Raw genomic sequence first — 14,000 nt, forward strand, 5'->3', positions numbered from 1 at the left:
CAATAGGTAAAAGAAAGCATGCCGGCATTGGATACTCATAAAAGACCTGTGGAGAGTCTGGAGAATGAGACATGATAGAAACACAAAGGGGCTCTTGTGTCAAACCTTTCTGCTGTCACCAGCAGAGCTCTGTGGAGCTTGTTTTGATGGATCCCTATGATTAATTGCCCACTACTTGACACTGCCACTCGGTCAGCCACTCGGACAATAACACTGGTTATGGCACCGGAACTGGCACTGCAGAAAATGACAACTAGCTTTCAGTACCGCCATTCATCCTCCAATTTTTACTAATCAGAATGACATGAGACAAGGAATGAAAAATAAACTTGAAATATATTTTTGCATGCATTACTTGCAATGTTTAGATCCATTAATCATAGCCATGCCTGCTATCATGTAAACCTCAATGCAAAAATGATTAGTGTCAATAGCCATGACACATTAGGCTAGTGTCAAATAGACAGTGATGAATTGAGGGTTAACAGTGCAACATGTCAAAAAAAAAAATAATAATAAATAAAAATGAAACATTTAAGTGTTAAAAGACCCGATGGCCTGCGTTCAATACCAAATGCCCCAATTAAAAAAAAAGTTTCGTAGAAAAGAAATCAAAGCAAAACGATCCTTGTAGGAACTGCTGTTGACTGTCTGAATTATTTTGACTGCACAAAATATAGTCTTCAACCAAAAGGAAGGCTGGAATATTTTTCAAGATATAAAGATTAATGTGCACTCTTTCCATCACCGTCGAAATAATATAGATACACACTGGTCCTCCAAAACAACCTGCTCTCCCCTCCTTTCGTAAAATAAGCAGAGGGGGGAAACATTCAAGGCGTTTCACATTCTTAGCGCAGTTAAAACTGCAAACTTGTGAGGAGTTTGTGTTCGCCACTGCAGGGCAAGTGAGGAGACCCCGAGTCAAAACAAGAATACCTTTTGAAAGTCTGGAGCAGGAGAATGGCGGAGGAGCAGAATGCTTCACGCGCCCTTTCTAGACGGCAAATGTGAGCCGAAACGCATTACCGGCGAAAAACACTAGCCAGGAGAAACTTGCAAACAAGAGAGGCAACGGGAGCCGAGGAGAGTGTGAATTATTCTGTGCCCTCTCATCTCGAAATGAACTGTCACTCGGGACTACGATGGTTGGTGATTTTATGTGCTTTCTCTCAAGTGGGCTCATCCCGGGACACGCACGAGAGGACGCGGCAATGCGACAAGCATGTATCGGTGAGTTGTCTCGCGTGCACTTGGTGAAGTTGTCTCGTGATCACTGCGTGCACCTTCGCAGGACCTCATATGTCATGAAACTCTATCATGCATAACATGATGAAACAGGAGATTGATGCGCTATTTGATCGTCTCAATTGCTAATGTTTCTCTTTTTGTGTGTGGATATTTAGAGGTGCTTTTATTTCCGACAACTGCAGTAGCTAACAGAGATTGTCTAGAGTCAAAACGATTATAATGTTTGTATGGTTTAACAAAAGTGCGCTTTTAAGTTTTAACAAGTGCCATTTTAGACTAAATTAATGAAGTTAATTTCAAATGTTGGATAATTTTAAAATTAAATATATTACACTTCAAATAACTCAAGATGGCCATTTAAATAATTAGGCTTGTTTATTTTCGCAACAATTTTATGTATTAAATTAACATACAATATATAAAATATTGGTTACTTTGGTTTTGACGTTCAGTGACGTCTTTCCTTTAAATAACTTTATTACAATTTCATATTCTTCTTAATCTTTGTATTATTATCATCATTATTATTCTAATTGTATACAGATATTATAATCGTTATAAAACAAATTGATGAATTATTGATTTTACATTTAATAAATTAAAATTATTCTGAACGAAACATAACTGCATGTCCATGTTAAAGCAATTTCAATATTTGTAGTGGCGCCCAGCCAATCGCGTTTCACATCTTGTCGCGTACGCGTAGAAATCTGGGCCTGAAAAATGATTTTTGGTGCCAAGTGAAATACTCCTCAGTTTTGCCAGTGCCATGCCACTTAATGTGGCAAAAGAAAAGGGGAAACCCACGGGTGAATTGACTTCAAATGTATTTATATGGAAAAATTTCACTGACCCTCATAAACGGATCAAGTTTCAGTGAGACGAGAACTGTTAAAGTAGTTATCGAGCATATTTACTTCATTAGGAATTGGCAAATGTATAACAGCCTCTTTAACGTAATTAATGTCTGATCACTTTCATCTGAGCTGTACAGTGTCTGGAGTAGAGAATTCATCATGGGTCGAGGAATGATCATTAGAGTCCAAGAGCACATGTTCGTACATTTAGATTCCTTCAAGCATATGTAATATTAAGGATTCCAAGTCTTGAAATAGAAGATTTGGACTACTAAAGAGGTCCAAAATCATCCAGTCCTTCAACTCATATAATATATACAATTTAAGGCTTTGTTACACAAAGATTGAAAGTTTTTATGGATAATGCATTATGCATGCAGAAGTCAAATTTGTATTTCTGCAGGTTTACCTTATTCATATTTGTTCCGTCAATTCATTTAAAAAAAAAATAATAAATTATCTCTAGGAGATTTAAATCTTTAATGATGGTATCATTGTCCAGGATGTGACCTGTTTTTGCAATTCTTAATGCACCCATATATACAAGGCCTGGTTTTGGTTAATAATTTACTCCATAAAACAGGGAAGTGTATGTCAGAGAGGGGCCTGTGAATGTGACCTTCTCATACAGAATTATTACTTTAGTTTATAAGCTTCTCTCTGGTAAATCTGGTCAGTATTAATTTGTGCTGAGACATATTGTCAATACTCAAAGAGAAGAGCAATCACATGTGGACATTTGTAAGGATTTTAGGCATCCATACCTAAACAAATAACTCTAATAAGTTGAATTATATGTAAACAAATTACCTATTTTAGATATTACTTATTATATTTGAATATATATTCATGTTATTTTTCAGTATAATAGAAAACATGAAATTAAATATAAAATGTATAAAAAATCATGACTTGTTGGATATATTTCCTTCTTTTGTATACAGGATATAAATTTAAATAATTATATAAATATATATAATCAGAGATAAATATAAATAATTTGTGTAAATGCAAGCAAGACCAAAAACTGCTGACATAAAGAAGCACCCAAAATGCAGCCACATGTTGGTTATATCAGTTCTGTTCAGTTCTGTTATATGCTTTTATTGGCATCAGCTGGTTAATAAACTCTAAACTGCTCTTTCCTGATCAGAGGTAGTTGAACAATTAATCAAATTTAAAGGCTGACCGTTTAAGAGCAAGATGTTCATTGCAGGTCACATTTTACAAGCGTAGAGCTATTGACAGCCTCAACAACTAGTAAATACTTGAGTGTTTCAGAGGGTGCAGAACAGCAGAGGTTTGCAGCTCTGCAGAGTGTAAAGGCTCTTTTTTACGAGGAGAGGCACACTGTAAAATAAGAACCCCGGTTAAACATTTCCACCACAGGTTTAATATGCCAGCTCTATCAGTGCAGTGTCATGAACTGACTCCTCTGTGAAACAGCTGCCATACGGTTGCTTACTTTTTGTCCTAATTTGGCAGTGAATAAGATAAAGAATTTAATGAAAGTTTAATGCATATGCATATCTGTGGCTCTCTGGGATATAGGAATAAAAAAAAACATTGTTATTATTACATTAGTGTGTATATTTTTTTATTTAAACATGGATTTGGTTGTGATTTTTTCCATTCCTATTCCATTCAACAATTATATTGTTTTTAATATACATATATATATACCCACCACCTCCCCCCTCCTGCTACTCCATCTGCAAACATTATCTGTGAGGAGGATGTGTGCCATGTCTTTCGGAAACAGAAGACTAGGAAAGCTGCAGACCCAGATGGTGTTTCACCTGCCTGTCTGAAAGTCTGCGCTGACCAACTGGCCCACATCTTCACACACATCTTTAATAGATCACTGGAGCAGTGTGAAGTTCCCTGCTGCTTCAAATGCTTCACCATCATTCAAAAGAAAAAATTCACCAGACTTAATGACTACAGACTTGTCACTCTCACATCTATGGTCATGAAGTTGTTTGAAAGACTGGTTTTGGCCAACTTGAAGGACATCACTGGACCCCTGCTGGACCCCTTCTGTTTGCTTACTGAGCAAACAGGTCTGTGGATGATACTATCAATACGGGACTGCATTATATCATGCAACACCTCGACAGACCTGGGACATATGCAAGGATCCTCTTTTTGGACTTCAGTTCAGCCTTCAATACCATCATGCCTGATCTTCTCTCAACCAAACTGATCCAGCTCTCCATGCCCACCCCAATCTGGTCGATGGGATCACCGGCTTTCTGTCAGATAGACAGCAGCTAGTGAGACTGGGGAAACTCACATCTGGGACCCGCGCTATTAGCACTGGTGCTCCAGAGTGATGCGTTCATTCTCCACTGCTCTTCTCCCTGCACACAAATGACTGCACTGCAAAGGACCCCATTGCCAAGTTCCTGAAGTTTGCAGGCTGCACCACGGTCATCAGCCTCATCCACGATGGTGACGTGTCTGCATACAGATGGGAGGTTGAACATCTGGCTGGCACAACATCCTTGAGCTGAAGACACTGAAAACAGTGGAGATGATAGTGGACTTCAGGAGAAATCCCCCTGTACTCCTCCCCCTCACCATCCCAAACAGCACTGTGGCAGCAGTGGAGTCATTCAGGTTCCTGGGCTCTATCATCTCTCAGGACCTGAAGTGGGACACTCACATAGACTCCATTGTGAAGAAGGCTCAGTAGAGGTTGTACTTCCTTCGCCAGCTGAGGAAGTTCAACCTGTCACTGGAGCTGATGACTCAGTTCTACAGAGTCTGTCCTGTGTACATCTTTAACTGTCTTGTTAAGTTCAGTCATCAAATCAGATAGAAGGAAACTACAACAGACAATCAGGACTGCTGAGAGGATTATTGGTGCCCCCCTGCCCACCCTCCAAGACATGTACATCTCCAGAGTGAGGAAATGTGCAGGTAGAATCACTCTGGACCCCACACACCCTGCCCACTCCCGCTATGAACTGTTTCCCTCTGGCCGGTGCTACAGAGCACTGAGCGCTAGGACATCCAGGCACAAGAACAGTTTTTACCCACAGGCCATTTACCACATGAACAATTAAACTGCCTCAGGACTCCCCCATAGTGCAATAATGTAAATACAGATCTCATGCACATATGTAAATTCACATATTTAATTCAATAACTGTACATACCCCTACCTTGCACATACATTACCACTTGCACATGTACATATGCCATTCTGTTATATGTCACATTATTTGTATGTCTATTTATACTTTTACCTTGTTTTATATTCTTTCTCACTTTAATGTTCGGTGTGCACTTGTTTCTCCTATCACCAAAGAAATTCCTTGTGTACGTGAGAACACTTCTCAAAAAATAATTTGCTTTAAAAATGTATTTATTAAATATATTTAATTTGATAAATAATGAAAGTTAATTTAGATAAATTAGATGATTCTGTTTCTAAAAGTAAATTACATTGATATACATTTTTTTTCATTCTAATGCTCTGTTATTGAACTCTGACCCTAAAATCTGCTCTTCTTCCTTTTCTCCTTATTAAGCAGAAAGATATGAACTCCTTCCTGTGGACCATAAAACGTCCTCCCCCTAACCCTCCATCCTATCTGTTTGGGACAATCCACGTCCCCTACACCCGAGTTTGGGATTACATCCCTGAGAACTCGAAATGGGCCTTCCAAACCAGCACCAGCATTTTCTTCGAACTGGATCTCACAGATCCTCTCACCATCTCGAAACTCACCAACTGCCAATTGCTTCCCAATGGAGAGAACCTCCAGACATTGCTGCCGCGAGACATCTACCGCCGGCTGAAACGTCACCTGGAATACGTTAAACACATGATGCCTTTCTGGATGACGGCAGACCAGCGTGGACGGGGGCTTTATGCCGACTATCTCTTCAATGCCATTGCGGGTAACTGGGAACGCAAGCGGCCCGTATGGGTGATGTTGATGGTGAACTCATTGACGGAAGCAGACGTGCGGTCAAGGGGAACACCGGTGCTCGACCTGTTCCTGGCGCAGGAGGCTGAACGCATGGGGAAGAGGACAGGTGCTGTGGAGAGGGTGGAGGAACAGTGCCATCCTCTGAATGGACTAAATTTTTCACAGGTCAGTGAGCAGGCTGCTAGACGGAGAGATATTTGTGAGTTTGAGCAAGTGTGTATCGGGGATTTGGAGGTGAAAATAGGTGTCAGTATGGATTAAGGGATTATGAATATCCATCAACAAACCAAAGCAGGGAGGAAATTAGATAAATGTCTGACAAAAGTCTGAAGCCACTGGAGATAAATTCAGAAAGGGAGGGAGAAATGCTGTCAGACTGATAGAGTGGGGTGGAAATCAATGGTGAATAAAATGTATGAGGTATAGCCGGAGCAAAGAGAATGCCTGTGGGGTCTCGCTGTCATCTTACACGTCTTGATTATCCTACTGCTGCCTGTCTAATGTAACTTTAAGTGTGAACGATGGACAGTCTAATCGAATTACTTGATGATATGCAGGTGGAGAGTATCCAGCTTTCAGCATAGAAAGGAGCCATGGGTCAGAGATATTAAGAGTAAAGGGGCTATATATAGCATGGCTGAGTCTTTTTATTGAATACTCTTATGTTTCAAAGCCTATATAGCAGTCCTTGCATGTTTCTGTGATGCCTTGAATTGCGAGGACACTTTTTGAATATATTCACCTATGTGGCACTGCCACAAAATCACTGCCACACACACTTCAACGCTCGCACGGCAACTGAATCTGTGAGCGCAGGACCTACGTGTGACAGACAGTGGGGCTCCTGTGCTTATTTGAGAGGGTACAGGGGCAACATACTGTAGGCTCTCCACTTTCATCAGCACCTCCTAACTATGTTGTCAAAAAAGAACTTGCCTGCAAGGCCTGCCAGCCAGCGCACCCTGTGAGGAATCGTGGGAAATGAGGTCCCAGCTCAGGGTGACAGCTCTCATGTCTTTAATCAGGGAGAGGTCAAAATACCAGCCTCATTCCCAGACTAAGAGAGTCAAAAATGTCTTAGTGCCTATTTAATGGTATATCTTTTTTAAATATAGCTGTTTTGGAATGCTTTTACACTGCAAAAAATCCTTATATTGTCCAGTGGAAAATATCGAAACACCCTTAAAAGAAGAAAGATTTACTTAATAAGCAAAATTATGTTAGATATTAACACTTGTTAATAATAATAAAGTTTATTTGTTTTATTATTATTATTTTAAGCACAAATATAGCTAAATTTAGTGAGGTTTATTCTTAATACAAGAAAAAATCTATTTGCCAATGAGGTAAGAAAAATAAACCTATTTCAAGATATAAACTCTTACAACAAGTCTTTAAAAGATGGTTCACACAAAGAACCACCCTCATGTGGTTTCAAACCCATATGACTTTATTTCTTCCACGAGACAAAAGAAGATGTTAGGCAGAATGTTCGTTTCAGTCACCATTCACTTTCATTGTAAAGAAAAACATGCAGTGAAATTCAATGGTGACTGAGGATAACATTCTGCCTACGTTAGCCTCAGTCTCCTTAAATTAGTAAATTATAAGATAATTTTTGGGCAAACTATCCCTTTAATATATCAAATAAAATATTATAATATTTTTAGATTGATCTTGTTTTAAAGATGATTGAATAGTGGGAAAACAAAACAAAAATACTGATCAAGAAAATGTGTTTTTGCAATGCAGACAGAATTGGTTTTAGACAGAATTCCAGTTTGGATATTGCTTGAAATATAATAAAGTTAATTCTTTTTAGGAGTAACAGTTTTTTTTTCCACAAAATTGCAGTATAAGATAAATGCTGAGACTATTTAGCCCGAGGCGACCACCGGTATTTAACTGAATGGGAAAAAATTGGAATGCCGAACTGAGGTATAAAAGGAAAGTCCCAGGTAAAAAAGCCAGGTCAGTCGAGAACACGCAAGAGCATTAGCTGAACCAGCCTGAAAAAATTATGTTTTTGTTTTTGTGTGTGTGTGTGTGATATGAGCTAAAGAAGTACAATTTATGATACTATTGTTGCCAGAATTTAATGCTAATTTGAAATATGTTCTTTGATTGTAATCTTGATCAACCATTTTGGAGATTTAGTTTTTTCCCCATTTAAGTAGATAGGAGCTGTACTTTTATTCTGCTGGTTTATAGCAAATACCTGCTTAGCCTGCCTGGGAGCTTTCCTAAGATGGCCACCAAGTGGACTGACTTGCCTTGAAAGGGACTTTGGGTAAATGTCACCAAAATGGGTAGCACAAATGTAGTTATGCACTGCAACAGGAACTGTTACAAAATGCTCTCAATGATTGTTTAAGTGTCTGCTATAGATTCTGGCAAAGGCTCAGCCAGTGATCCATTTTAATCACAGGGCTAATCAACATGCTTTTGAACATCTGAATTTCCTACAACTCTCCACCCAAAAATAGTCCCAGAAGAAGTAAAGACCATGAAATGAAAATGACAGGCAAATGATTATGCTGTATTAGAATGTGAGGGATAATTTGAGCACGGTGCTCACCAGGAACGCTGAAGCAGGAGTGAGGTCAGATGGCAAAATCTTGCATGGAGGCAAGGGAAATAGGGAAGGGGTGGATGATGTGTAGGCTGTGGTGTCGCTGCAAGGCTTAATCTGAAACATGAGCTGCGGGATTGTTAGAGATCAGAGTTGGGAACAGTTCCAAAAGCCGCTAGCAGGCATATTAATTGTTCCCAATAAAAGTAACTGCCTACAATATCCTAAAAACTTGGAGTGCTCTCTTTTTCGGGCTCCAGGAGAGCCATGCAAACGTGGCGGTGAGTAATCAGTTATTGCTGCTATCCCGACCCCGGTAAGCTTTCCCATAGTTCAGCGGTTTTCAAACTTTCTGATGCCAAGGACCCCTAAATATGATGTTCCTTTTGCGATGGACTCTCTTTTTCAAATATAAAGCAGATATACATTATATTTTCATATATAAATTCTAAGGCTGTCGATTTGTTATATGTAAGGCTGGCGATTTATGCTTCATAATTAATCACAACTTGTTCAGTTTGATTTATTATGTAAATAACGTGGAAAAAATAACACAAGTAATCATGCCCCATAAATTCCGTAGTACGGAATGGAGCAATTCAAGCTTGAAGTGCCACGTTCATGTTTTTGAACAGAAAGCAGGGGGCAGTCAGTGCAGCTCCAGCTGTACAGGAAATGTGCACCTATGAGCTGTGAAGTCTACCTCGGACAGATTGACAAACTCTGTTGCAAAATTGATTGCTGTGGACTGCAGGTCAGTGATATGCTTAAGTTCAATGATATGCCAAGAAACAAAATAATATATTGACTTCTAACGCTACTTTTTGTATTTTCTAATGAATGCTTTACTTATCTGACACAGTAATGTCTTCTCTAAAGTAAATGTCTAAATTATTATATTAATTACAATTAATATATTCATAATTATTTTGATTATTATGTTAAATTACGATTATTTGGGGGCCTTTTCAGCAAATATTGTTATATGCGATTAATTAGATGAATTAATTGGCATATCATGTAATTAACTTGATAGAATTTTAAATTGATTGACAGCAATAAATAATAACAATCGAGTGTGCATAAATGTTTGCAGATTTTGTTGTTATTTCTAAAGCTGGTGAACTATGACATGTTCACCAATTGCCGATTATTTGCCTTTGCAATTAATCTTAGCTGAAGTTTTATCAGTGTCAGAATGTCTCTGAGCAATAGTGCAGTGTGACTGCTCCAACAATAGCCAGATGCGAAACAGTCTCGGCTATTATGAATTTCATACAGTCAGACATAATGTCAATGTTAATAATATAATATGTTTTATCTAAATATATATAAATGTACTGTATGTTTGTGTGTGTAAATCTATTCATTTTTGTAGTAATTTTTTTTTTATAGTAGCCTATATCATATTAATTTTAAAGCAATTTTTACATTTTTATTTTAATATATAGCCTATACATTTTGGGTGTAAAAGTAAAACTTTCTCATGGCTTTGTTAAAAAAATGTAAAGAGCCATTTTCTACCACATTCATTGCTATATAGAAAACAGATATGATCAGTTTTGTTGTCAAGATAATGTCAACTAATAAACACCATCACAATTACCTGAGCTGTCAAATAACTAGAGAAATATAGCCAATATTATCTCCAAATCTGCTCCAGTGACAGGTCATAAAGTTTTGTTTACCCTCTTTAGCATTTTGCGGTGAAGTGACACAGATCTCTAAAGGTGCCTCAACCCTGTTATTGCAGGATAAACTATCATTTTCCCCTGTTATGACTGTAATGATGACAAGTATATATCTCCAATGAGCTATTAAAATTTAGAAAATTATTGAAATCTGACACAGATTTACGCTGATGAGTGACTCTCAAATGAGATTGAGTATATATACAGTATATACTCTAGAGCAGTGTTTCCCAACCACTGTTCTGTGGCACACTACTCAGTGTGCCTTTAAAGATTTTCAGGTGTGCCGTGGAAAAGAATACAATTCCACAAAATAAATAAATGCATGATTTTAGGGATCCAATCTCCTCACCTTTCAGAGAAATTTGCTGTTTTGAAACCATAATCGGTCACTTTTGTGATAGTAAAGAGCAATGATTCATGTGCTAATGTTACTGATATTTATACGCATTAAGGGTCTTTCACATGAATCGCATCAGTACTGCAGAATACATTGAAGTCTATGAAGTGACGTCACTTCACCAAAGTGTTTTTGAAACACACATTTTTGCTTCACCAATAATGTCTTTGAGAGTATTAAGCAGCAAGGAATTTTTAAAAACTGTCCAAATTTGTGAAGAGACATTAAATGTCTCATAATTTCTATTAATTAAATATTACCTTATTGTTTACGAATATCAGAGACTCCAGTTATTGAACTAATTTAAATTCACCAAGAAAATGCTTCGACCTAAACATAAATGAGCCCTTTTATTACTTTCTGCTGTCAAAGCAACTGCAAGCTTTTTTTCTCTCTTCCAAATACATGTTTTCAATGTTTATTGTGCCACCTCCTGCTTTTTTTACATGGCAAACTAGTAAAATCAACCCTCTGTGATGCTTTCTGCAACTCTTGTCATGTGGAGGGCAATGTGGTGCTTGACGCTGGCGTTGAACGGAGCATTGACTCAACTCATTGAAATGTGCTTTACAGTGACGAAAGAACATTATTGAAACTCAAAATTATTATTATGATGGTCTTTTCTGATAAAAGCTTTGCTCAGCAGTTTAAATAGACTATTGTTGGAAAATGATAACATAGATCTGCTTTGTGTTTATAATTCTTATACTGAAGTCAGTAGATTCATGCAAGTTTTAATGAAGGAGAAGGTAAGAATGTTATTGAAACTCACTATTATTAGACTATTTTGTTGTCTTTTTAGATAAAAACTAATGCTCAGACCAGGGCTGGACTGGTAATCTGGCATACCGGGCATTTTCCCAGTGGGCCAACGGACTTTGGGGCCAATCAGGGGCAGACTGGCCATTGGGAGAACCGAGCGGGTAGAAATGATAAATTACTTTTGCAATGAAAGTAATATACAGTGCAAATAGCATGTTAAAGAGACAGGTGCATTGCTTCAAATATAACAGAAGTACAGTATAAAGTATGAATTCATGCATATGAATTTTCTATGAATGTTTACTCTCACATACTCTAACATCAGCTATGCCCAGATATTATTTATTTATTTCATTTGTTGTAAGCTTTTGCAGTTTTTTTTCCTCTTGAACTGTGCTGTGAGTCAGCAATTCAGAGAACTACTGTGAATGCTCTTGAAAATGCACACATCAATTCATACGGATTTTCTAGGCTAGGATTGCTAGGATTTATCCTTGATAATGAAATCATAACGTGGGCCGTAAAAGATGACTCGAGGGTTAAGTAGCGCTGTTGTACAGTCTGAAAAGCAACAATTGTAAAGGACCATAAAAATGCACATTGTGCATCCGGCTTTCCTCTGCTTTACTTTACTAAACTAGGGCTGTCATTATAATAAAATAATAACTTAAACATTTTTTTTATAATTTATAAAAAACATTTTTTTTTTAATTCTCTAAAATTTTCCATGGACACCCTAGCACCCCCCACAAGGTCCTCAGACGGCAGTTTGAAACCCCTTACTGTAGGTGCCCTGCCCTGGCCCTTACCTTAGGTTAAAGCAGTTAGGCTGTCTTTTTCTCCCTGTTCACTGGAAAGCTGTACCCCAAGAGCTCTCCTGTTTTCCAGGAAATGCTTTAAGCACAGGAGGTGTCTCAGACAAACAGGTCCCCATCTCAGAGCTGATGTGGTTCCTTGGGAGATAATGGGGTGTGGTGCCTGGAGATTGGAGTGGTTTGCCTGGCCTAGCATAGATCCATGTCTGGCTCTCGGATGGAGTGCAGGGGGAAGTTGAAGACCATTAATGTAGGTTTGGTTTTCTCCTTGAAGCATAAGTGGGGTGTTTCAAAGGCCACAGGGTGTGCATGGTTCATCTCTAGCTCTGCACAGGGGGATGAACATAAACTGCTGAGCATGACAGGAAGCGAAACACACTTGCTTAACGCTTAAAGCATGCAAAACTCCAAGAGATAAAGCAAGAGCTGTTCAGTGTGTCTATAGGGGCAGAGGGCAAGCCACTTATCTCCAGTTTCATGACTGAGTCAACCATGTCTCCTGAACAGCTCATATAATCCAAAAGTTGTCCAGATGCCTCATACTTTTGCTAAAGCAATAAACACATGTTTATATTTATTCATCTTGGATTGTCTCTGTAGCTAGCATTTGAAAATTGGGGGAAGGTGACACAAAATGGACAAGAAACATTATGTCATCATCCTCTGGGCTGAAGTCAAAAGCCATGGGCTTGCTGACAGTATAGAAAACCTTGTGGAGACCAGAGTCTATGTGTTATTCTGGGCCAGCCAGCAAGCAAGTAAAGTTTCAAGGCTATTTTAGGCCTACCTAAACAGTAAAACCCATGTCTTCTCTGTGAAAGAACTCGCTGCAATGTCAAGTCTTTTTCAAGTCATTGCAGGTTGACTTTCTGTTCCCCCATTACAGTACAGAGACTGCACTTATCAGAGTTACAAATGACTTGCACTTATCATCTGACCGTGGCTTAGTTTCTCTTCTAGTGCTTTTAGATCTTGGTGCTGCCTTCGACGCAGTAGATCATGACATTCTCTTGAATAGGCTGGAGAATTATGTTGGCATTAGTGGAATTGCATTAGCATGGTTTATGTCCTATTTATCAGACCACTACCACTTTGTTTGTGTAAATGAGGAATTGTCAAATCAAACAAAAGTTAAGTATGGAGTGCCACAGGGATGAGTATTAGGGCCTCTGCTTTTCTCCTTATATATGCATCCCCTGGGAAATATTATCAGGAATCATGGAATAAGTTTCCACTGTTATGCCGACAATACCCAACTTTATATTTCATCTAAACCCAACGAAAATTCACAATTCTCCAAATTAGCAGCGTATCAATGAAATAAAAGATTGGATGGTCAGAAATGTCCGTCTACTCAATTCTGACAAAACAGAGTTACTAATTATTGGACCAAAAACCTCTAAAAAAATAAGGCGCTAAAACATAATTTGACTCCCTATGGATGTACTGTTATGTCATCTTCTACAGCGAAGAACTTGGGTGTTATATTTGATACAAATCTGTCCTTTGAAAATAAAATGTCCAATGTTTGTAGAGCAGCATTCTTCCACCTTAGAAATATTGCTACGTTATGACACATGCTCTTTGTTGCTGATGTCAAAAATCTAATTCATGCATTCATGACCTCAAGACTAGATTATTGTAATGCATTACAGGGAGGATGTCCAGCAAGTTCAATAAATAAACTTGACTAGAACCAAGAAATGTA

At 38.3% G+C, this 14,000-nt stretch overlaps 1 protein-coding gene across 3 annotated transcripts in view; it reads left to right on the forward strand.

The window, feature by feature from the left end:
- The first annotated feature begins 708 nt into the window (after window positions 1-708).
- Window positions 709-14,000, forward strand: part of LOC127630476 (metalloprotease TIKI2) — a 185,733-nt gene continuing 172,441 nt past the window's right edge. The window contains exons 1-2 of one of the 3 annotated variants that reach the window (XM_052108026.1): window positions 709-1,233; window positions 5,648-6,217. In XM_052108026.1, the coding sequence (XP_051963986.1) occupies window positions 1,123-1,233; window positions 5,648-6,217 (681 nt within the window). In that variant the 5' untranslated portion in view covers window positions 709-1,122. The remainder of the gene's footprint in view (window positions 1,234-5,647; window positions 6,218-14,000) is intronic. The other 2 variants (XM_052108024.1, XM_052108023.1) reach the window with 2 other exon arrangements.

Source organism: Xyrauchen texanus, chromosome 37, assembly GCF_025860055.1.
Source record: "Xyrauchen texanus isolate HMW12.3.18 chromosome 37, RBS_HiC_50CHRs, whole genome shotgun sequence".
Taxonomy (NCBI): domain Eukaryota; kingdom Metazoa; phylum Chordata; class Actinopteri; order Cypriniformes; family Catostomidae; genus Xyrauchen; species Xyrauchen texanus.